The sequence below is a fragment of the Pleurodeles waltl genome, chromosome 8 (genome assembly GCF_031143425.1).
Source record: "Pleurodeles waltl isolate 20211129_DDA chromosome 8, aPleWal1.hap1.20221129, whole genome shotgun sequence".
Lineage (NCBI taxonomy): Eukaryota > Metazoa > Chordata > Amphibia > Caudata > Salamandridae > Pleurodeles > Pleurodeles waltl.
In genome coordinates this window covers 460190553-460214599 of record NC_090447.1, presented here as the reverse complement: position 1 = coordinate 460214599, position 24047 = coordinate 460190553, and the positions used below count along the sequence as shown (strand labels likewise).

The 24047-nt window shown below is 41.9% G+C and overlaps 1 protein-coding gene across 3 annotated transcripts in view; it reads left to right on the top strand.

Moving 5' to 3' along the window:
- Positions 1-24047, top strand: part of TBC1D8 (TBC1 domain family member 8) — a 411616-nt gene that overhangs the window by 280497 nt on the left and 107072 nt on the right. For all 3 annotated transcript variants that reach the window (XM_069204407.1, XM_069204406.1, XM_069204408.1), the window contains 3 exons: positions 14035-14152; positions 15231-15516; positions 21392-21521. In XM_069204407.1, the coding sequence (XP_069060508.1) occupies positions 14035-14152; positions 15231-15516; positions 21392-21521 (534 nt within the window). The remainder of the gene's footprint in view (positions 1-14034; positions 14153-15230; positions 15517-21391; positions 21522-24047) is intronic.

Below are 24047 nucleotides of genomic sequence, written 5' to 3'. Positions count from 1 at the left end.
GTATGTGGATGTGTGAAAGTCACTCTACCCTACCCTCCTAGTCATATGCCTGTTACTGAAGTTATCATGAGGAGTGATACAGCTACTTCAGAGAAAGAAGTGACCTAAAGATGGGCTTAACAACACTCTCCAGCTACTATAGTCATTGCACTTCTATTGCCTATTATTCCAACAAGTGCCCACCTAGACAAAATGCACTCAGTTTTTCTCTTGTCACCATTGTACCAGGGAGTCGTTCTCTGTCCATGCAACATGCCTCTAGTCAATCCCCAAGGCTTCTCTCAGTCGTGATTAGTAGTGGAACGTTAGAGGCTGGATTAGTATCCTGAAGCTTGGCAGAGATCCTGCAGGAGCAAGCCGTCTGCCTCAATGGAGACAGAAAAAAGTGGAATAATTCTAGGAATAGCAACCGCTATTGTAACACCCATGTTGGGTGCACAGACAAGCATTTGTAAGTTCAACATATAATGGTGCTGGTGAGCATACTGTATCGTATACATACTTTAAGATGATTGGTTGAACCTTCCTCAACTATTAATTCTTTTGCTAAGGGGCTTTCAGGTGTCAGTCCACAGGAGTATTTTGGTCCTCCTTCGGCCTCCACTGGAATTTATGACGGACAAATTTACATCTCGGTCAACAAACATTTAATTCTTTGTTTCATCCATGTATTGGATGTAGCTGCCCTGTCAAAACCCAGATCTAAAAATTATTGCTTTGTGTCTACAAGCAATCATTTTTAGATCTGGGTTTTGACAGGGCAGCTGTCAAACGGACCTGTTGCTATACCATTTTTTTATGTTTGGAGAAGCACAAGAAAGCTTTGGGGCCAGACCCGGGCAGTCTCTGCAGTATGCTGAATTCACACAGGTGCAAGGGAAAAATGGACAGGGTTCCTAAGCCAACAAGAGTGTAGGTCACAATGCTAGAAGTGGGGTAACGAAAAATAATGTAGTGCCTTAATTATGAAAGTTGTTGAGGGCTGACGAACTAAAGCTGGGTAGAATTGACCAAAATAGACCAAATAACTGCTGAAGGTGCGAAGAAACTGGTGCAAATTTTATCCACAAATGTAGATGCGCGAATCACATTTGAGGACTGGCGGAGGTCTTCACTAAATTGCATTCTAAAACAGAGAATAACCCATGGCTACCCGCAAAGCAATGGCTACTGGAGATTGTTGTACAACAAAGGGCAGCAAAATGAGCCGTAGGTTTGCAGGCCTGGGAGTGCTCCCGGCTAAACATCATATCGCTGTACACTGGCTTCATCCTCAGGGCCTCATAATGAAGGTCTAGGGGAAAAGACCTTCTGTAAAGGCATTAGCAGAAGAGGTTGGCATGAGAGTCACTAGAACAGACAAAAAGGTAGAGGAGATCTAGAAAAATGGGTGGCTATGATTAGGAAGTTAACAGAACCCGTGGACGGCAGGCCGACGTGAACTTAAACAGAATGCAGGTCTGTAAAGAGGATGCACAAGGGAAGGGAGTACGAGTGAAAAGGGGATAGGGGAGGGAGCCACTGAAGATGGAAGTATTGGTGGGTCCATAATATTTATATCTGCAATAGTATTACTATTGGAATGAGAAAATAGGACAAACACAGGGATCGCGAGTTTGCATGGACTGATGTTGCTAAGGTTGAAGATAATACGTGATGGCTCTGAGATAAATGTTGTATAGTTGGTAGCATGATTATGAAACTTACAGAATGATAAAGATGGTAAAAAGCAGACCTATTATAATAAAAGTGATTGGGTTTGGTGGCTGCCACACTGGCTGCTTTTGATGAGCCCCTTTGAGCTATTGGTTTGAGACTTTGTCAATCACATGACTATTCAGCCCAATGGGGTAGTCATTTCTAACATGATGCTATTGGTTGTATCCTTCTGCCTGCACTTGGGTGCTTACCTTGAACTGCATGTGGGGCTACTTTTTAACTACTCTTCTCTGCCTGCTCCTGCTGACTCCCTCCAATGTGTTTTGCTCTTATGTCTTAACTATTGATGCTTATTCACATTAAACACAGTCCCATTAGCTTTGTCAGTGCTTGTTTTAAGTATTTTGCACTGCTGAGGCTTTTCATATTGCATTTCCCAGCACTCGAGTGCAAGCTTCAAACCTGCAGGCTTTACGTAAGCTTTTTAGAACTCCTCCTCGAAGTGCCAAAACATAATAAAATACTTGACGTAGCAAAAGTATTAAAATAAAGTTGTCTGACTGCCTGTGTCAGCCAGTGTACGTACAAGGCAAGTCTGTTTTTTCTTTTTATGTACATCCACTGAGCTAGGCACCGTGGGTGGTGAACCTCTGGGTATTACGAGAATGGATGCAGAAACCGCCAAACAGTACATGTTTTTTACTCAGCCTGACGGACTGTGTTCGGGTCGTGATACTGGTTCTCCAAAATTAAAATCAAGACTTTGTCCAAAGCCTCCGGAGTTTCCTGGTTCTCTTTTTTAGCGGGAAAACAGGAAGCTTTCAAGACATTAGGTATACTGCCTTAGTTTCACTTTTACAGCTGTAAGCAGGATAGGCTGCTGGTTTCAGGGCCAACCACAGGCTTTACTGGATTAAGCTGACATTTTACTAGCATACTCTTTAGAGCAAGTGACGGGAACTATGCAGTGTTTTTGATGACTCGTGAGGGCTGGTTTGTAACAGTTTCCCGGGAGACCGTGTGTCTGAAACTACATTTTTCAAGTTATATTTTGTCTGGCATCCTACATACTCCTCTGCAGCGTTACCTGTTTCAGACAACACTTACGGAGATTGTGACACTTGATTAAATGGAGTGTAGCACATGGAATAAATCGTGTCAGAAGAGCCACACTTTAAGCACTCTTGTATGTGGTAAGTGGTTCCATATTTAACTGACGGGAATTGCCTCCAAGAAGAGGAAAAAATAAAGTGAAATGATGTTAAATGGAGCATTTGACAAGCAATTTAACAAATACATAGGTTCGTTTTTACAATAACGTTTTGTTAGGTATAGACTGTGCCAATGCAGGTGTTTAAGCAATTTAAAAATACGTTTAAATGAAAGAATATTAGCAAGAAAATGTAAGAGATAATATAGAGAATATAACAATTACTAACAAACTAAAGTCAAACAGAATAAAATATGTCCAGTAGAAAAAAGACATCTTACAATAACAATACAATGTGAAAACGGTCTTCAATAAGTTAATTTGTATGGTCTCTCACAAAACATTTGTAAGAGGGCCATGACTGCCTAAACTTGCCCATTAGTACACTCTACTGTTGGGATGGACTTTGGAAGAGGAGGTTCAAAGCTTGGTTTTCCGGTTTCCAGAAGGATTTGTTAATGTCCACAAACCTATGAGTTTGTTTGCATTCACAAATAACTTTACAACCCTTTTCTAACCTGGAAATGGTCATATATTTACTCCATCAAGGGCAGAGTGAATTGCCTTTCAGGGAAGGAAGGAAAGAGTAAAACCCCCAAACTTCGTGAGGGTGTAGATGAAGGAGTCTTTTAGTGGGAAAATTTCATATATCTGTGATGTGGTCTCATTAAGGAAATTTATATGACCCTTCAATACATTTTGCAGGAGGGACTGTCATTTTGTGCACAATTCATAAGACCATGTACGGATGTAAACCTACATTTATGGCGGAAATTGGCTTTATTCGTGCCTGCCTGGTATCTACAGAAGAATCCCAACAGGCGTTAAGCCCAAACATGGTGTCGAGAGTGGAAAGTTCAATGCATCATCTGACTTGACCTTTTGAGAACACCAGCAAGCTTGTGAGTGCCTTTGCATTTAGACACTCTTCTGGAATACTTAACCATCCAGAAAATGATTGGAGGTGTACTCCTGTAAAAGAGCTGTAGTAACTCTCATTTCAGACTGTGAAGGCAAACAGAACACCCCAACATTTGTTTAAGTCTAGGGTATGCAGTTTCTCCACTGGGAGAAACATTTTACAGTCAGTAAAATAGAAAGTTAAAGCATAACATGTGAATTTACTACATCACGGGGAAATAGCACAGTTCACATGACCCTCCCATCAGTATGCTTGGAAAGTTGTTAAATTAAAAATGCAGAGATTTATTCTTTCTATGCACGTGTGGTAGGTGGGAGTGGAGTGGGGGGAGGGACTAGGTATTGCAGGTATTTTGCTTTTTGCATTACATTACGGCATTTTTACTTTATTTTTACTTTATTTTTTACTTTCATTTTTATTTAGTTTGTATTCTGTGTGCTTGCAAACATGCACAGTTACCAAGGACAAAAATATTGGTTTCACTGATTTTTGTTTTGTATTGTGGAGGGGCTGCACCTGTTTTATTTTAACAAGCACACAAAAAATAAAGATAGTCCAGCATATATTTGAATGTTCTTACGATCTAGATAAAGGTTTGCATCAAAGAGAGTTGCTGTCATTTCCGAGCCTTATAGCACCTACTGCTGCTCACATTTACAGGCAGAGCAAGTCCTCTTGGTCTCAGTTGCCTCCTCCGGATCCGGTGTCTCTCTGGTCAGATATCTGTAAATGTCCTGCATTATGCCCTCCCTTTTCCGCTTTGTTCCATCATTTGATCTGTTTCTTCACTGCTTGTAGATCCACAAAAATATAGGTCAAGTCCTATTTTACAACCTTTAGTTTTGCACGGAACAGTCTACCTGTGTTCACTCATTTGTAATGAAATTCTCTTTTTATTGGCCCCATTGGTTTCTCTGTAGTTCATCGCTGGCTGGTTGACGTATGGGAACAGCAGAATCTGCGATTTGTGAAACCACAAATACCTTTCTCTCTTGTTTTTCCATATACTTCTGTCCCTGTCTTCTGTAGGTTCTTTATAATCATAATAGTCTGAACACTTCGCTTGTGGGTTTCACCGCCAGATACTATCGTTGACTTCAGAATGAAGCTCTTATTGTGTTTTGCATTCTGAGCCTGTCTCGGTTTTCAGAAGGACAATTTTGTTAGAAAGTCATGGGCTATTAGTTCTGTCTAGTGGGTGAAAAGCCTACTGCTCTTGAGATATGTGAACTGCCACGGCTTGGTGTTCTCTGTAGCTTGCTTTCCACAATGCAGTTCTGTTTCATCAGGACTCTGTGCTTCATCCCTTGACGTTTTATCACTTCTGCACTTTCTAGGAACTGTATTTACTTTAGGTAAAGTGAGAATACCCTATGCAACAGAATTTGAATTAAACGCTTTCTAGGTTAATGTTGAAGTCAATACATGTTTAACAAAAGGCTAAGGAAATCATTTAGAGATTATTGGATTGTTCATAGTAAAACCACAATTCGGTAATTACATTGCCACGACCAATATTTCTGATACTACTGCAAAATTATTATCAAATGGGGAATGCTATATTTCTACCTTAAAAGGTACTGCAGTTAGAACCAGCCTTTCCTTTTTCGAACACACACAGCCGCACCGATTGTGTCCAGCCTTCTGTCTTTCCATCTATTATGTGCAGCAAGTGAAAAATGTTATATTTTGTTGGGGAAGTGGTGTGGGCTTGACACCCTCTTCAGACTGATTTTCGAAGGAGAGAAAATCTCAGTCTGTGGTCTCTAAATTCGTTCTTGCTCCATGGAATAATGTTTTTGTTATGTCACTCCCTGCTGCTAAGCACATTCAAGCAGCCTTCATTTCCACTCCTCCGTCTGCTGCATTCCTGTCGGAGGCTAAGACGACTGTTTGTCAATTCACCAGTGTGGAACCCTCTCTTCTGGCCTCAGTGTGCCAGTCTCAGATGTGACGGTAGATCCCTCTATTTAAACCCGCTTTAGTGTTCTATACAAGGAATTCCGAGTTGCGGGTAGCCTAGGTTGACCAGAATTTTAAAGCAAAAAAACGGGACATTTATCAAAAATAGAAGAAGCACTACAATTTTATTTCAACCGAGTGCACAGAATGACAACGCTCATCAGCATAGAATTACAGAAGAGGCACTGAGAACATAAATAAAATGCAATTTTTAAAGCCAGTGTAATGCCAGTTAATTACAATGCTTTCTGATAACACCTGTAAACATCTCTGCTCTGGAAAACCTCCCACAGTTTTCTGTGAACCCTCTTTAAAACCGGGACAGTAGACAGGTGGTGAAATATGCCGGGACAGGTGGTGAAAATCCGGGACGCCTGGTCACCCTAGGGTAGCCTTACTTGGGTGTAGTGTGGCTTTTTGTCGCAGGACCATCTATCTGATGGATCTGATAAATTTATTTGGCCTCTGATGGGAGTCACACTTATACTCAAAGTCCAAAATCGAGGCTGGGTGGTGTCTTCCAAAATAAACCCACCTTCTCCTCAGATGCTGAGGCCTCAGGCAAGTAGGATGCAGGACAGCCTTTGAACGTAGAAAGGGCTTGTTGAGCTACCACATGGGGAGGGCTTATTAACTTTCAGCTGCTCTTTTCTGGCTTTGCCATCTATGTTTTCTTTAGCAAGCCAAGCTCAAAGTCAAACAAAGTTAATTTGGCTGTTATTTTTTACTTTTGCCGTCCTAGTAAAAGTTGTTTAATTCATGTAGGAGAGCTTGGAGCCTAGACAGTTAAGATTTCACAGCGGCCTTGTTCAAATTCTGTTCCCTGCTAGACTTACATAGGTTGAAATTGTACAAGTTTGGCAAATGTGTCACAGTTGTAGAGTCCTGGTCTCATTTGTTAGTGGCTTCTCTCAGCAGCCAAAATAGGAAGAAAGTAGGTAGCAGATGCTCATGGTTCTGTAGTCTTCAACACCACACTGCCAACCACTACCGGAGACCAGTTTTTGCATGTCCTGGTGCATGCGCTTAATATTGTGTATGGATTTTGGAAGCAGCTGCTAAACTGAACCGCATAATTGCTAATCACTTGCTCAGTTACCAGACAGACAAGTACATAACTTGTTACTCTCTATATGTTTGGGAATCCACAGTCGTGTTTTTCTCTGTATGTACTGCCCTCCTTTGTACCATTTACTCTTCCATTTTTCTTCCGATGTTGTAAGCAGTGTAGTTGGTTGGGTCTGGTTTCAAAGCCTTTAGCCTTTTGCTAATCAATATGGTGTTCAGCATGCCTCGTCTAGGCTGTAATCGCGCAGCTCTCGTGTTCTGGCCAACTACTGCTTAATGTTGACTGTTGTCTGGTCCCAGAGCCTGAAACGAAAAGAAGGTCAGGGCCAGACTAGGAGAGAAAATAGGCCTGTACGGCAAAATAAAGTGGCTACATTGGTGAATAAGTTAGCTTAAAAAAGTGGTCCATGTACAAGGTCTGCAGGAGATAGCAATTCGAGCACGATTTAGATTGGTACAATCGAGAATCCTGCAATGATCTTAACACTCTAGGGTCTTACTCCACAAGATACAGAGGGTAAACACACCATTGTGCATCCAAGGATACAGTTGTTTGGGAATGGTATGTGATACAGTAGTACTGGCTGGTGGTCACAAAGAGGTTATCCCAGGTCTTCCCACAGGAAATCCTCATGGATGCCAAGGGGCTAGTTTTTAGAATAACAGAAGAGGCATCAGGTTCCAAATATCACAAACTATGGGCAGTGGTGGCGGTGGGGATAACTATATGAAACATTGTATGGACCTGGAGAACAACAGCTCCCCCATGAATCGAGGACTGGGAGATTGACTTAGACTGGTGCCAAAGGGCAGAGCAGATAGTCTATATTATACTATACTATGTGACACTTAAAAGGCGCATGGCTACCCATAGGCCTCTCAGTGCTAAAGTGTAGCCCATGGACAAGATTCCAGGGGTGAATTATGGGCACCCTTCTTCGAATAGCCAGGTTTTCAAGGCTTGCCGAATGTTGAGTTCAGTTTCAATTGATCTTAATGCAGGGGGAGGCTATTTCACATTTTGGCCACATTGTAAGTAAAGGATTGCCCTTCGTAGTTCATCCTTTTGATCTGTGGAGTCGTGGCCAATCGCGCATTTGAGTAGCTCAATGATCTTCTTGGAAGGTATGTAGATACCAGAGGACCAAGGATAGGGGTACTCTTGCCTCAAAGAGCTCTGTGGACAATGCAGAGTGATTTAAATGTAATCCTCCCGAGCACCGGGAGCCTTTAAAAAGAACGTCGTGCCAGTTTTACTGACTGGTGTCTGGGGATATTATACAGTAGACGAGTCGCAGAATTCTGTTCAATCTGAAGTTTTCTTACTTTGGTCATATGAGCTCTCCGAAGTAATGAGTTCCCATAATCCAGGCGGGATAGAATGACTTCTTACACTACCAGCCTTCTTGACATGGTGAGGAGCAGGGGAAGAATGTTTTGGAGCAGTTTCAACATGCCATAACAGGTGGTGGAAAGGTGAATAGCCTGGGAGTCAAATTTAAAAGTTTTGTCCAACCAGATTCCCAGGCTCTTCACCACATTTTCTGGGACTGGATGTTTCCACAAACCACCTGGCCAGCCCAAATCTAGATGAGAATTGAGGTTATTGCCAAGAATCATCAGTTCCGTCTTGTCTCCATTTAATTTGAGACAAGAGCTCTTCATCCATTCTATCACCTTTACTAAACAAGGGCCCAAAGGAGGGAGCCAGGAGTCTTGATTGGGTTTGAGTGAGACATCCTGTGGCGTGTCTTCGGCATAGGACACTAAAGAGATCCCAAAAGGGAGGACAGTGTCCGCCAGTGGTCTCATATATGAATTGAAGAAAGTAGGGCTTAATGAGGATCCCTGAGAAACTCCACACTTTAAAGGGAGAGTTTCAGAGGTAACTATCTGAAAAGTCCTGTCCTTTAAGAAGGACTGCAGCCAGGCTAAGGTGGGACCTGAAATTCCTGTGTTCTGTAGCAGCTGAGTAAGGATAGTATGACTTACGGCATCAAGAGAAGGAGGTTGATTGTTAACTTTCCTCCCTGGTCAACTAGCTTTTTGGCTTCCTCTATCACAGCTAGAAGGGCTGTCTCTGTACTATGGTGATGATGGACACCTGTTTGAGTCGGGTGTAAAATACCATGATTCTCAAGGAGATATGGTAGTACAGAATTCACATTTCACTCTACAGTTTTACTGATCCCCGGAAGGAGGGATATACTGCAATAATTACCCATATCCGATGGATCCAGGTTGGGGTTTTTTTTATCAGGGTATTGACCATCGTGTTTTTCCCATTTTTAGGAAAACAGCCCGAGGTTAAAGAGATTCATCATCTTTAACAAGACTGGGAATACCTCCTCTGTTACCTTTCCCAAGATGTACAGTGGGATAGGATCCTTAGGTGAACCAGACTTGATTTTACTTATTATATTGGTAAAATTCTCAGAAGTTATGGGAGGAATAACCTTAAACATGTGTGAACTAGTGTGAGGCAAGGTCTCCCTGAATGTGTTGTTGTCAGTTTCATCGATTTGGGTGTAACATATTGTAGATGTTCTGAACTTTTTTAAAGGAAAACTGTGCCAGTTCATTCCATCATGATGATGATTGTTCAGGAGAGGGGCCCCAGGAAGAAGGTTCTAAAGGAGTTTTTACAATTTGTAACATTTCGCATGCCATGCAAAATTGGCTGTGCCGTTAATTGTTACTTCAAAATATGCTACTTGCACTTTTTTGATCTCGAGTTGATATATTATAATCTAGTCTCGGTATTTCTGCTTAGATGCCTCCCCATAGTCTCTTCTCCAGACTCTCTCCACTTGCTTGCATATCTGTTTTATCTTTCTGAGGTTTGAAGTACACCATGATGCAGATGTATCTTTATCACTGCTAGTGTAAGTTTTAATAGTTAGGACTTGATCCAGAGTGGAGTCCAACCATTGAGAAATGTTATTGTTTCCACTGTTGTGTCTGACCCTAAAATCACTCAGTGCTTTTTTTTCCAAGCCCCAATGGGCAATTTGGACGAGGATCGGGCATTTATGCTGACTGGTGTGGTGGTTAGGGGACCAGAAATGTTATCATGAGTGAAAGGATTCAAAAAATGATCGAGCCAGATGACTGGGATAGGTTTTGACGCATTTAAAGACTTATCATTAGAGAAGATGGGATATAGAAGCTGGCCGTTCTCATGTGTGGGACCTCTTACCCTTTGAGCTAATTGGATGGCGAGTTAATCCTGGATGAAATCTGTTATCTTTGTGTAAAGGGTGTTCTAGTTGAAGATTAAAATCACCCAAAATAGAAAAGCTTGCCCTGGTAGTAGCAAAATTACCCGTTACATCGGGAAGAGAATGGAGTAAATACCCGCTCGACCCTGGAGGTATATATAATAAAATTCCTGAAAAGGTGGAGGTAAGTGAGAAGGAGATCACAAAAAATAGACTTTCCCACTCAAGGATGGGAAGTGGGTTCTATACAACATCTGTATTCTTCCTTTAATATAATTGCTATCCCTCCCCCTTCTTATTTGCTCGATCTCTGTGCAGGATATAATATCCCAGGGGTAAGGCTTGTACCGGGTCTGGGCCTGAGTCAGTATGGAGACAGGTTTCTGTTAAGAACATTGCATCCGGTGCTTTTTCTTCTATCAGGGACAAGAGATCTAATTTATGGGTTGGTAATGATCTACAATTTATTAAAAACATATGACGCTTACCTTTCTCAGCCATCCCTTTTTTGGAGTCCATCCTTATAGGGTATGGCACAGGGGGGGAGAAAGGGCAGTATTTACAACCTGTGCTGCCTTTGCTTAGATTCATAGAGTGCCGGAATTCATCATTTAGATTCTTTTGTACTGCCCATAATTGTGAAGGGAAGTAGATTTGACAGCCTACCTGTGGGAAGGCAGGGGTCCTGGCCCCGTCCGGACGCGGATGGACATGCCTTTGGTGGGCCTTCGGCACGTCCGCTCACCTGCCCTCATTTATCTCTCTGGTAGAAAGAAAAAAGCTGGAGCGCTAACAAAAATGGCGTCACTAAAGCGTCTATCCCAGTAGATGACCCAAGAAATGGGAGAAGGTTTGGGGTGCCTTTCAGGGGAATGGATGGGATAGGCGAGGTAGGAGAGGGTTGGTGGATGACCTTGTATTGCTGTGGGTACTGTATGCTACGATTCGATTCAAGCTGTAAAAGCGCCACCCTATAAGGAAATCAATCCTCTGTTACTGCTCTTTTCAGCTTACATTAATATGTACTTTATGCGAGTGTACCCTCCTATATTCGTTCTAGGATGAGCAATGTTCATATAATACAAAATAATTAAAAGAAAAAGTGTCCCATGTTTGCAAACTGGGACAGTTTTAAACTAGTAACGACACGCTGTATAAGTGTTTTGCAAGGTATGGAAGACTGCATGGATTCCAGACTGCTGCAGTCAATGTTTCGATGTTTGTTTCAATAGCAGGGAAATTAACTTTAAAAACAGGTCCAGTTGATCAGAAAACAGGGCCACACACTGACTTTTCTGACCAGCCCGCTGGGCACTGCCTGATTGCCCAGTTTGCCAGTCGGACCCTGAAGAAAGGTAAACACTTGTGCAAAGAAGCTGAAAAAACATGGTCCTCTAAAACAAACTAGTACACCAAGGAAAATGATTAAAAGAGGCATTTTATACTGAATGTCACCAGTTTTATGTACATGCCTCGTGTTATTTTTAACTTGCACAAACAGGGCAAATCCTGAATTCAGTCATATTGTTGATAATAGGGGTGTACAGGAAACTAAAACCAGCACTGCCAAAATATTCAAACCAGCCTCCTAATGGCTGGGTCAAATTAGGGCCATGTGGTCATGGCTGCACAATGGAAGTCCGTCCTGTTCTCAAATCGCCCCAGAGCCTGCAGCCTCCAGGGAACCTGCCCAGGTGGCACAATGGCCAGTCGGGCACGGGTTGTTGGGAAGAATTTATTAAGGACGAAAAAGAATATCCAAAATGAAATGGCACCAGTGACTTGGCACAAGTATGCCTCTATCACTTAGAAACAGGCTGAAGGTAACATTTTGACTGTCTCCACAAAAACATTTACTGTAAACTGTAAGGACTCAACCAAATTCATGATTGCTGGCAGGTGGATTGAAATGTTTTGTGGTGTGGACTCTATCACACTGTGGTTCACGAGCAGAGCACCGGAGAGCTCTTGTGCTCAGTAGTTGCGACTTGTTGGAGGGAGCAGCTCCAGGTTCTTGATGCATTCGTGCAAATTCATCATGGTATGGTGACCTGCAGTCTTAGGCAAGGGGGGTAGCACTTCGGTGGTCTGCACATGTGCTGGGGCTCAGCCCGCTTCTTGCTTGCTTACATGATGTAGTCTCTGCCGGGTGTGCGCGGGGCCTCATGTTGGCATACATTGCTGAAAAATATAGATACATGGATAACGTTTATTCTCTGTATTAGTTCATTGGAAAATGAACAATATGCTTTTGAGCATCCCTCACTGTCAAGATGAGAACTCCAGACATTAACCTTAGCTAATCTCTTGTCCCTGTTGTTGCCATTCACTTTGACAATGTATTATGTCTGGAACCTAGGAAATATACACTGTTCGTTTCCAGGATGCACACCATGTAGAGAAGTAGGTTTTTAGGAACAACATGCGATTGCAAACATAACCCTTTGCCTGGAAAGCAAAAAAACAAGGTAAGCAGGATATTGTAGCGTTTCCATGAGTCGAGCTCAACTAGAAGATCGTAAGGTTAATTGTTAGAATATTTGGGTGTAGAATGAGTGGATCTTTTGACACAAGAGAAAGTACTGATTTCTGTTGTCTCATCCTTCTGCATTTTAAAACTAAGCTAAAAACATTCTAGTGAAAGAATGAATACTTACTGCAGAAAAAAACAAATACAAAATTGGGTAAGAAAAACTCTTATCCCTCTCTACTCCATGATGGGGGAAAATTATTTCTGGCAGTTGCGAGCAGCTAAAAAGCACTATGGGAAACGTTGGTGGTCCCAACCCCGGTACTGTGGCTATGAAGACCATCCATGATGGCTATTTGGAAATGTGAAGTTGGCACATAAGGCAGGAGGAAAAGAAAAACGTTTCAGAAAGCTCTGGACACTGGTGTTAGAGTTTCTTGCAAAGTATTTCAGAGAACTTAGTTGCCTGCAGCCTTTGTGTATTGAATATCTTAGATGATACAACGACAGGCTGATAGTTCTAAAGGGGGCAGGTGCAAAGAGGATATTGGAATCTTCTGGAAGTGGATATCGTTAGTAATATGTCATGGTGTACACAAGTGGCTTTCCCGAGTTGACTCTAGGCAGAGGGGAGGGAAAGTACGTTTTTTTTTTTTTTTTTTTTTTTTTTTTTTTTTTCTTTTTTTTAAGGGTATTGTGTATTAGTTTCGGGTGGTGGGAGTGATAGTTTTTGCAAATGTTTTTGATTACAGATACTCATACTTTGCTAACTATGCTAATGACCACCTTCAATACTGTACTCAATAGTTCATTAAAAATGTACATTTAATTACCACTTGGAATAAGTTTAATTCCAAAATTCTAAATCTAAGTTCTTGCTTTTTTTTTTTTTTTTTTTTCTCAAGTGTAAGACCTAGCCATAAATTCTTACTTTTTTTATATAATTCCCTTTATCTGGACATTTGCATTTACCTCTTGAACTATCTTGATTTTTTTTTAGTGCCATATACCTTCTTCATAGCTCAAGCTGTAAGCATGGCTAAGTTGCCAAATGGCGAATCTCTGACTGTAGATAAGCTGTGTCCAGGTCGGCTTGGATGTCTAGTGGGTTTTAGGGCTTGCCTTCCTGTCCCCCTTCAAAATTGCTAGTCTTTTGGCCACAATTCCTTTTGTGCATTTCATGCACAAAGTTGTATATGATGCTAAAAGGGATTGTATTGTCACCTTTGACCTCTCTGCATTACATTCTGTGTAAGCCAACCACCTTTCCTTCTTGTGTCATGCACAGCTGTGAAAGCTCCGGTTGCTACTGGCTGCGGGAAATCCTGATCAAAAGTTGAGAAACTTTTCATCTGTACTCAGGCAAAGCAGAACAAAGCGATTATGTATTCTACTTCCCCTTTATTAATTTAATTCAATGTATTTTTAAATTGAAGGTGGATAGCTGCATCAATCCTGTGTATAATGTTTAACTGTATTCCTATTTGCATGGTTCTGACCACATATTTTTCAATTATTTCAGTCCATGAACATTTTGACCTCCGTCTTACTGCTCTATGCCAAAGAAGAGGAAGCCTTTTGGTTGCTTGTCGCCGTTTGTGAAAGGATGCTTCCAGATTACTTCAATCATAGAGTCATAGGTAAAAATGTGCTTTTCTGCAGTGATATACTCATTAGTACCTCGAGAAATTCAAATTAAAACTGAGTGAATTAAACAGATTTAAATAATTTTATAATATGCTCAACTTTTGTTGAAATTGCTGATGGCTATAAATATAGTTACATCTATAATTCCATAACCGTTTATACACTTTTTTAGCTATGAATACTCTTGGCTGTTCTCCTTACATTTTAGGATCTACAACAGTAACCTGTCTAAAGTTGGGTTTTGCGAAGTTGCAGGTGTTTCTTCACATCTTTGACTTTTTTTTTTGTAAACATTGCTGTCTTCATGATCTTGACAAGCTTTATAAAGTTTAAAAAAGTGGGAAAAATGTAGTTATCAGGGTGACTGAGCGTTTGGCATAACCATGGAAAAGTACAGCTTCACTCTTCTGCACATAGATCCTATCCTAAACTTTAAACGTAGGTGATGCTTTCTTTATAGGTAGTTACATGCTGTGAAAATATGTTTTTATATTGACATGATACAGAAAGATGTATCATCTCATGTGCAATTTCTGGCGCTTAGATGCAGGTTCATATGATCATGTGGTGTAGTATTTATGTATATTTTGTGAATAAGCAGAATAATCTTACATTAACTTCAGTAAACCCTCACATTTTGTGGAATAATTCACTCACAAAAAATCTTCCTCAAGCAAAATTGAGTGAGGTAAGAATCTTGGCAAATTGTGAAAAGGTTACCGACTTGGTATAATTTGGGGGGTGTCTTTGCACACCTTCTGCCTAACCTGGGGTGGCCCCAAATGTCCAAGAACATGCACAAGAATTGTGCTCATAATTAGCCTGGTACAAGGGTCTAGTCAAGCGCTTTGTGGTTGCCTTTTTGTTAATACGATTGGGAATGTCCTGTTACGCCTTAAAAAATTAAGGTGTGAATGGATACAAGCATCATGTGTGGTAACAATTAGTACTTGCAGTTCTTATGCAATTTATTTGGAAACTACAGCAGTAGAAATATGTAAAGATTGGGTGGAGGTTTAATTGCTGTTTCTCTTCTTTGGTCATTAACTTGTGCTTTTCCTTCGATTACAGGAGCTCAGGTAGACCAGTCCATTTTCGAAGAACTAATCCGGCAGAGACTTCCAGAGCTGGCTGAACACATCACGGATCTGTCCACCTTGGCCTCAGTTTCTCTCTCCTGGTTCCTTACCCTTTTCCTGAGCATCATGCCTTTAGGGAGTGCAGTAAATGTTGTGGACTGTTTCTTCTATGACGGCATCAAAGCCATCTTTCAGCTTGGCCTAGCCATTTTAGAAGTCAATGCCGTGGAACTCTATAACAGCAAGGATGACGGCCAAGCACTGATGATCCTGAGCAGGTAAGACATAACGAAAGCCTCATATTAGGAATGATGTATGTAGGTCGTAGGCAAATATTGTATGTTTTATACAGCTACTAAAAGGTGCTTTTTATCAGAGCTATGTTGTGTGCTAATTTTTGAATTTACAGAAAGGAGAAGCAGCACCAAGATATTCCCCTCTTACATGTGAAAATGGGAAGGTGCTCCTGCAAGCGGATACATTTACCATATTACTGCTTTAAAGTAATTGGTGAGGTATTCATTAAGACTAATAATAGTCTGTAAGAATAATTATAACCAATGATGAGTAAAACATATCTGCTGTAAGCACAGTCAAAGCCTTTGAAACAGGTTATTTGCTCTATATCAGTAGTAGTGCGACCAGTCACTTAAACACGTGATAGGACTTTTGTTTGAACCTTTGTGGCAAATCTGATTCTGCCCCATTTATTTTACATTCAACCATCAGCTGTTTATGCAGTCTTACCTCTCAAAACTCTTATTGTAGTTAAAATGGAGAAAGAAATTAGGAAGACACCTTTTTAACTCTATACTGTTCTCCTTCGTTGAACGATATACACAACACTTTCCGGGATAACCCCAGATCAATGCAATATAATGCACATTTCTAAAGCACATAGCTACTTAAACAGAGTTTCCCAGCCCTAAATCAGAGCTGAATCTAACTACCTGCGACTGAAGAAATGTCTTGAACAGTCAAGAAACTGTTTGTCTGAATCAAATCTAATTTGTAACACAGTCCCAGGGTGCAGATATACTGTTTTCACCTCTTTTGGCTGAACTCTTAACGACTTATTGTTTATTGTACACTGTTGCTTTGCTACTTCATCTGCAAAAATAAAAGTGCTAGAAATTTAGCCCATGAGGACAACCAGCTTCTACAAACATCTTTCTCTAAATCACTTACTCAAGCTGTAGAATCAGTTTCCTTCATGATTGTATCGCTGGAACTCTTGAGTGTTGGCCTTCTGTGTTGTGAAGAGGGCACAGACAATACTGATTAGCTTCCTGAAAGAAACCATGACAACCGTCAATAGTACGAAAAAACAGTCTTGAAGGAGCAGGAGGGGTTGCAGTGGGGAAACACAGTCACAAGCATCCACTGCAGGCAGCCAGGGTTCTCAGTCTTCAATCATTTTTTTTTTTAAAACCCATGCGCTCTCTCGCTCTCTCTCTCACGCACACAACACACACACACACACACCCCTTCCACATACACACACACACACCTACCAGAAAACAGTCCCTGGTTTCTCCCACCTTGCAGGCAGTCACCCTGAGTTTGCCAGTGCACTTTTTGTTCTCCTTATGCAGGGGTACGTGTTCGAGAGTCTTAATCTGCCTGGTGGCACGAGTGCTAGCTGTTTCTTGGATTCTTGAATTTCATAGTCCTCCAGTTGTAAATACTGCAAGCAAGGGAACTTACCAGGGGGAAGAAAAACATTTACAGAACAGTGCAGCAGTGAAAGAGAGTTCTGCAATATTGCGTTTGCATTCCACAGTTCAGCTCAAGCTACCAATGCTTTTCAAATAATGAAAAGCAGAAGGCAAAAGTAGAAGCAGAAAATATGCCTATGTCTAATCATTGTCGTAGTTTGGACTCTTGCTCTGGGCAAGACTGCTGGTTAAAGGATGACAGTACTTTTGTTTGTAGGCGGCTATGCCTATCCTACAACAAATCGCAACTGTTGTCCCAACATTACTGGCTCACTAGCAGCACCTCACCAGAAACACAATCATAAAAGGTGATTTGTGGCAGCCTTTACGTATGGACTCGAGAATAAGACATCTCAGGGAGTGTCGTGGTTAAACAGAGGTTACCCTTTTCTCACAGATATATTGTATCTCATACAAACACAGGTAATGACAAAGAGGCAGTAAAGTTTCAATAGTTTTTATTTGCGATAAGTTGCATGGGCTGCAATGATTAGGATAATGAATAATGCAAGGAACCGAATTGTGAAGACGAGAGTCATTATTACAAAGACCCCCACCATCTTGCAATGCATAAGAAAGACATACGAGATGTAACATGCCCTGATACCCTAATGCAGAGGTCTTCAAACTGGGGGGCCTCAAGTAATCCCAAGGGGGGCGCCAAACTCTGGCTAAAAGAAATATTATACAGAGAACATGCCTTTGTTTTAAGCCGAAGCATGTTATTGCAGTTTTAAAAAGGCAACAGTACTTAACTGCAATGTTTAAATAAGTTTAGACATATTTAAACATTGCCATCTTTCTGAAATAATTGTGAAAAATTCTGAAGGGGGGCCCAATGATTTTTTTTTTCAACTGGGGGGGTGCGGCGTTAAAAAGTTTGAAGACCACTGCCCTAATGTGATAGGCCTAACCTCCTACCTAAAGGAGAGCTGGATTTGCTAAACCTAAACTGCCAATGCCATGTCCATGAGAGGAGCTCCAACCCTTGTTACCTTGGAATGAGGTCTCTATCTCAGACTCCACAGGGACTCGAAGACTGGGTCAGCGTCAAGACGACGTGCAGCATCGATATCAGCGCCTGCTACCTTTGGGTTCCTGAAGGAGCATGCGTGGCATCCAGGGAACAACAAGACTTAGTTAGTGACAGACCATACATCATCTTCTTGACTCTGTCAAACTGGCACTTTACAGTTGTACTGCTTGGATAAAGTTGGAGAAAATCATGATTTTGGCACTTTCTTATTGCAAGGGGTGGTGATGTTGGTTCATTTGAAGAATCTGGTTGGAGTGGTTGTAGTTCAGGAGTTGTGTGATGACCAAGCCGCGAAGAGTGGAGGTGGCACTGGGGCCATGTCACCCAAGCGACATAGAAAGTGTTGAATATTCCAACTGGGACTACCACATTGGTAAGCCATTCTTCGAGTAAATGTTTGTCACTGTGATCGTCCTCCCACTTGGACATTCCTGTTATCATATAGGTATGAATAATACAGCTCTCTGTTTTTTCTCCATGTAATTTGAGGAACTTTGTGCCAAGACGCCTTTCATCTGTAGTATTGAGTGGTAACCTTTGGTGGATCGTCAATTGATGGCTCATTAATAGTCTCACTCAGAGAAACCTTACACAGGTCACTTTCCACCAAGTCTTTGCCCAGTTGCATCTTTTGAGCTCCAGGACAGAGCGTAAGTGATGGATTGATCTGAGGATCACTCTGAACCGATCAGTTTCCTTAGAGCTGGATACTACATTTGAAGAGTGTCCTGACCATGCTGTTGCCATCTCCAGGGCCCACAATAACTAAATTGGTCCATTGTGGATGGGGATTGGTGGAGTGGTTTGATGAGGTACCTTTTTCTTTTTATGTTTTTATTGTATTTATTTAAAAGGAAAAAATGTTGAGCTTGTTATTTTACATGTGCATGCATTGGTCCATGTGTGCGGTTGTACGTTGCCATTCCATAGTGAATGTATAGCTAAGGCTCGAGAATCCCTGTTAAATCAAACATGTCAGCTTCTGAGCATTAGCTTGTATTAATTATATGTTGTATGTTGTGTGTGTGTGTGTGTTGGTATGATGTATTAGTTTGGATGTTGGCCGTGACTTAGTAGATAATGCAGCTGGTTTGAAAGATGGTGTCTGCATTGGGGTGATGTGGTCATATTTTTTCAGTCCTTTGAGGATGCACACTGTGGCATGTAGCGTATCTTTAAAGGGGATTCATGCAGAGTCATTGAGGCCGTGGTGCAGGGAATTACCACCATCCAGATATGAGAATACAGGGGCTTGACTACAGTTGTTTTCTTGGAAGACAGGTACCAAGGTCCTATTTTCAATTTTTTTTTAAGGAAAGCAAGGATTGCAACAATTGTAAAGAGAAACAAAAACCATCATATATTCATTCTGGTATATCTTGCTTGATATATCTAAAGACCCTGGATTTCTTATTATGATTTGCATAGTTTTCCACAAGTCTACCTATGGAAATCTAGGATATCTATACATTGCTGTGCAACTGACACGTACACAGGAAAGCGCCTTGAGACCCTCATGGGTGAGTAGCGTGCTCTACAAATACACTGATTGATTATTAGGTTTCGGGGTCTTATCATTGCCATACATTTCCATATTTTGAAGGACTCACAAAGGCCCCAGGATTACACGTGGAAAAGTAACCAAATATCAAAATTCTGTGCGTGTGCCTACATCGATGCTTAGGGTGCAAGGACATTTAGCTTTTTATTTTCTCCAGAGGAACCTTGTTGTTCCCTCCAAAGACACCCTTCATGAAATACTAGGACTTTGCTGGTGCTAATTTTAGGTGTAAAATTGGTTGTGAAAACTTTGGGAATGGTAGCTAAGTCACATAGTCACAGGTCTATCGATGTTCACTGGCTTTCCAGTGTCTAGCTGCTTTATGCCTCCTTTGGGAACACTCATGTTCAAGCTCCTACTGCTAAACCTAATACTCTGGGAAATCCACCGTACTGCAGATTTTGAGTATAGAATTTGAGCTTTTTTTTTTGCCGTCCTACGTTTAGCTGAATCAGGCCGTAAGTGTGTAAATTGGAGCCATGAGCAGCAACAAAGAGGACTTTGTGGTTTACCTTTGTACCGCAGAAGAACAATTAAACATTTTCTAAATGTGTCTCAGCATGTAAGATCAGAATCCACAAACCAAAGAGGGAACTTTTTCAAGTTCTTCTTATTCTCTTGTTTTTTTAATTCGCTTGTGGAAATATTGATATTTTAATTTTGTGTGTCTTTAGAGCATGAGCTTTTATGTTACAAAGGAATGAACAGTATCCCTCTCGAGTCTGCCCCAATTACACGCCAATTACATACTTCATGTTTGACAAAAGTAAGGATTTAAAAAAAAGAAAAATGATTGCCGTAAATGAAGGCTTTGAAAACATGTTTGACCTTTCGTTTGTTACACATAAAGCCACCAATACACTTTCTCTCTATCTGACCCTATTGCTCTTTCCCGGTCTTGCTCTCAGTAGCCCACCTCGTGTCCTGGGTCTCCCCTGTGAGTCAGTTGGTGTGGCTGCTCGTGACGGGGGTCAGGGAGTTGGTGAAGGGGGTACACAGTAAGTCTCTCGGTTGGGTATAGAACACATTAATCCACTTGGCGAGCCACAGTCCACTCCCTTCCACCAGATGGTGCTTCCCTCCGAGTAGCATTCACAGCTTTGCCTGCCAGTTGAGATCACAGATAACCACCCCTTATTAACATGTCGACTGCCTTTGTTGCTGACTGCATGGTTGCAGTGTACAGGTGAAGCTTTTTAGACTTCTAAAGAAGGATTCATTCTCTCCACACCATTTTAGCTAGTAATAGATAAAGAATACTAGTTCGACATGGGCCTTCATTACAAGTTGGCGAGCATACAGTGGGTTATTTGCCACATGTGGAGAATACCATTATTCCAAGGTGAAGTATTTCTCCTATGCAATAAATACCTGAACATGAAAATGAGGCATAACATACAGCCTTGGTTTAGAACAATGCATACTGCATGCTTATGCTGTATTCACAGGCGTTAACCCCCCCCCTAATAATAATTGGCACTGATAAAGAGAAAACTGCAAAGATGTGATAATTATCACACAACTGGTAAATCCAATACCTGTTCCAAGTCTTGTTTGCACAGAGATTGGGGTTTGGACGTCAACTTGTATTAGAACCAGGATGATTTGTAAACCAAACATGTTCGTTCCATTGGCAAGAGTAGAACCTTTTACTGCCAAACCTGAGGTGGCTTTCTGTTCAATAGTTCAATAAAATAGATCTAGACGTCAGTCTATCTGACAGTGCTCACAAATGTGGTAAGACATCTGAATATATGTGTAAATATGCACACTAGCAGATACTACAGCTTTAGGGACAAGCTAACTGCTATTATCACTAACAACTACTGTTCTCTCAGGTTTCTAGAGCATGTTAAAAATGAGGAAAGTCCTCTGACACCTATCAGCAATCTTCACGCCTTCTTCGATGATGATCAGGAAAATTACCTGGATACCGATATAGCAGACCTTATTCGAGATTCATACGAGGTAAGCACAATAGAATATCTGATATATCCTTTAAGATTTGGCAGAGAAGTACGCAGAGCCACATGTGAGCACCAGAGATAAACCATCATGTATTCTGTTAACTTTTTTTTTTTTTTTTCATGGTAGGCCCCTTCTGAAGTTTGTGATTGCCCACAAACATGGATATATTGGCTGGTGTAAGGGTTCTGGTGTACTATATGGTATGGTTGTGCAAAACTGTCTTGAGTCCAGTCAGGCTCATCTGTAAAACCTTTAGCTGAACTCTAGGTAGCTGTGGTTTCGAGCAGCAAGGCTTAGACAAAGGAACTAGTGTAAAGCATTTAAAAGCACCGGACAAAAACATACGAACGTCATGCAACACAAAACAAATTTGTCGGCAATGTAAAAAAGATTGTTTTTATTACTTTTTAGACACAAAGATGAGCAAAGTCCACTGGAGGGTTCCGTATAGATTTTTAACTAGAATGTAAATCTCAGCTTTTTAGTCAAAAGCGAAAACAAGCATTAGTAACCCCAATGTTTGGAAAGGTTTGAAAGCGTTGTGTTTGGCTACTCCGACCCCAGCTGGGTGAGCAATTCTGACAGGGCAGTGGTTTGGGGGGAAATAATGAATATTTGGACAGTTATGTGGTCACCAAATTAGTCTCAAGTCCAGTTCCACACTTTACATCAAGACCACCATAGACGTCAGTTGAGTGGTCCTGATGCCGGAGATGCAGGATACTGAAAGATGCTATGGGCACTGTGTGGTCAACGTGGGTATCCTTGCGGTTATTCCTCAATCACAGATAGAGTGAGGCCACTTTTGCCCAGGGGTCAAGTCCCTCAAAGTCCTCTTTGAGGCATTAGATGGCTAGCTACTGCCAGCTGCAGCTGACTTACTGATCCCCATACACAGCTGCCCCAGCGGTATTCATCCATCTTTGCCGACCAGTCTGGACTCACGTGACACTCCCAGGTCCATCAGACTCTGGTGCAACTTTTAGCCATCGAGGATCGGTATCATGGGTTGCCCGTCGGCAGTCAGCAGTGATTCGAAGAATGTGAACACTGACTTGCTGGAATTGGCTACTTCAGCTTTGATGGCCCTAGTGTTGGTTTGAAGGTGTCAGCCAACTGACCCTTGGAGTCACTCCTTTAGTCTGGGGCTCAGGAATTAATTTTTCACAAGCCAAGTACCACAGGTGCAGTCCTCTCGTTGCTAAACCAAGGTGTGGCAGGTGCAGTCCAGGAGATGGAGCAGCCTCTCTCTGCCAGGTCCAGGGGTCAGCAGGGCAGTCCTTTCCCCAGTTCCTTTGTGATCTGAGGTTTAGGGTGCCAGGGGTGCCATATTTTCACCCAGAACGTGCCTTTGGGGTATGATGTGGTCACTTGCCAAGAGGCTACCGGGACCCCTCTCACCCTGTGACAACTAATGTGTGCCATCGAACAAACCCAGAATGCACTATTCTGGGCACTCTCAAGATGTCTGAACCCTTCCTTGGATGTTAGGAGCTTGGTAGCCCACCCTAGAGGTGTGGCTACCTGTGGGCTACATGTCCATGGGGAAAAAACTGTTTGCCCACTGGCTTTCCCCTATGTGTTCCTGCTGTCAGCCTGTATTCCTGGCTTCATGCAAGGGGTGAGGTAAAGCCTCTCTCTGTAGCAGGCTACTATTGTTCGTGAGCCTGGGAGTTGCTTAAATGATTTCCTAGGAAGGCAGAAGGCTATCAGGTGGTCAGCAACTGTGCGAGGCCACTGGACAAACTATTCATCAGAGTGACAACTTTCTTAAAGTTGCATTTCCTTAAAAGTGACTTTATATTCAACTTGGGCATCAAGTCGGATGTAATGCCACAATTAATTTGATACCTTGAAGTAACCATTTTAGTAGTGCCATTCAGAAGTTAGCTGAACTGAGAGGTCAAACGGTAACTGTGTTAGCCAATGGGGCTGCTAACTTTTCCAAAGCAAAATTGATTATTTGGAAGTTTTGCTGTCAGGCCATATTAAAAGTAGGTATCCTACTTAAGAATATATGGCTGCCTTGGTTAGGGTTCTGTAGGCCTTCCTTAGGGAAGACATGTTTGATGGCATGTGTAGCTGCACATACACATGCTGTGCATATACTTCTGCCATCTAGTGTTGGGCTCGGAGTGTTACAAGTTGTTTTTCTTTGAAGAAGTGTTTTCGAGTCACCGGATCGAGTGACTCCTCCTCTTCGGCTCCATTGCTCATGGGCATCTACTCCATGTTAGGTTGTTTTCTTTCTGCCGTCTGGTTCGGACGTGTTTCCTTTTGCTCCGATAGTTCGATTCGGAAAACTTTGAAAACGCTTCATTTTTCATCACTATTGTATTGATCCGGTTACATCTTCTATCAACACTTCTGTACCGTCGGAAGAGACATCTCTACTCGCCCTTTGGGGTGCGCGCACCCAACTCGGGCCTGGTCAGGCCGACCACGTGGAAGCCTCATGGATCGGACTCCATTCCGATTCTGTCCTCGGTGCCACGCCAAATTCCCTTATACAGACCAATACCTCGT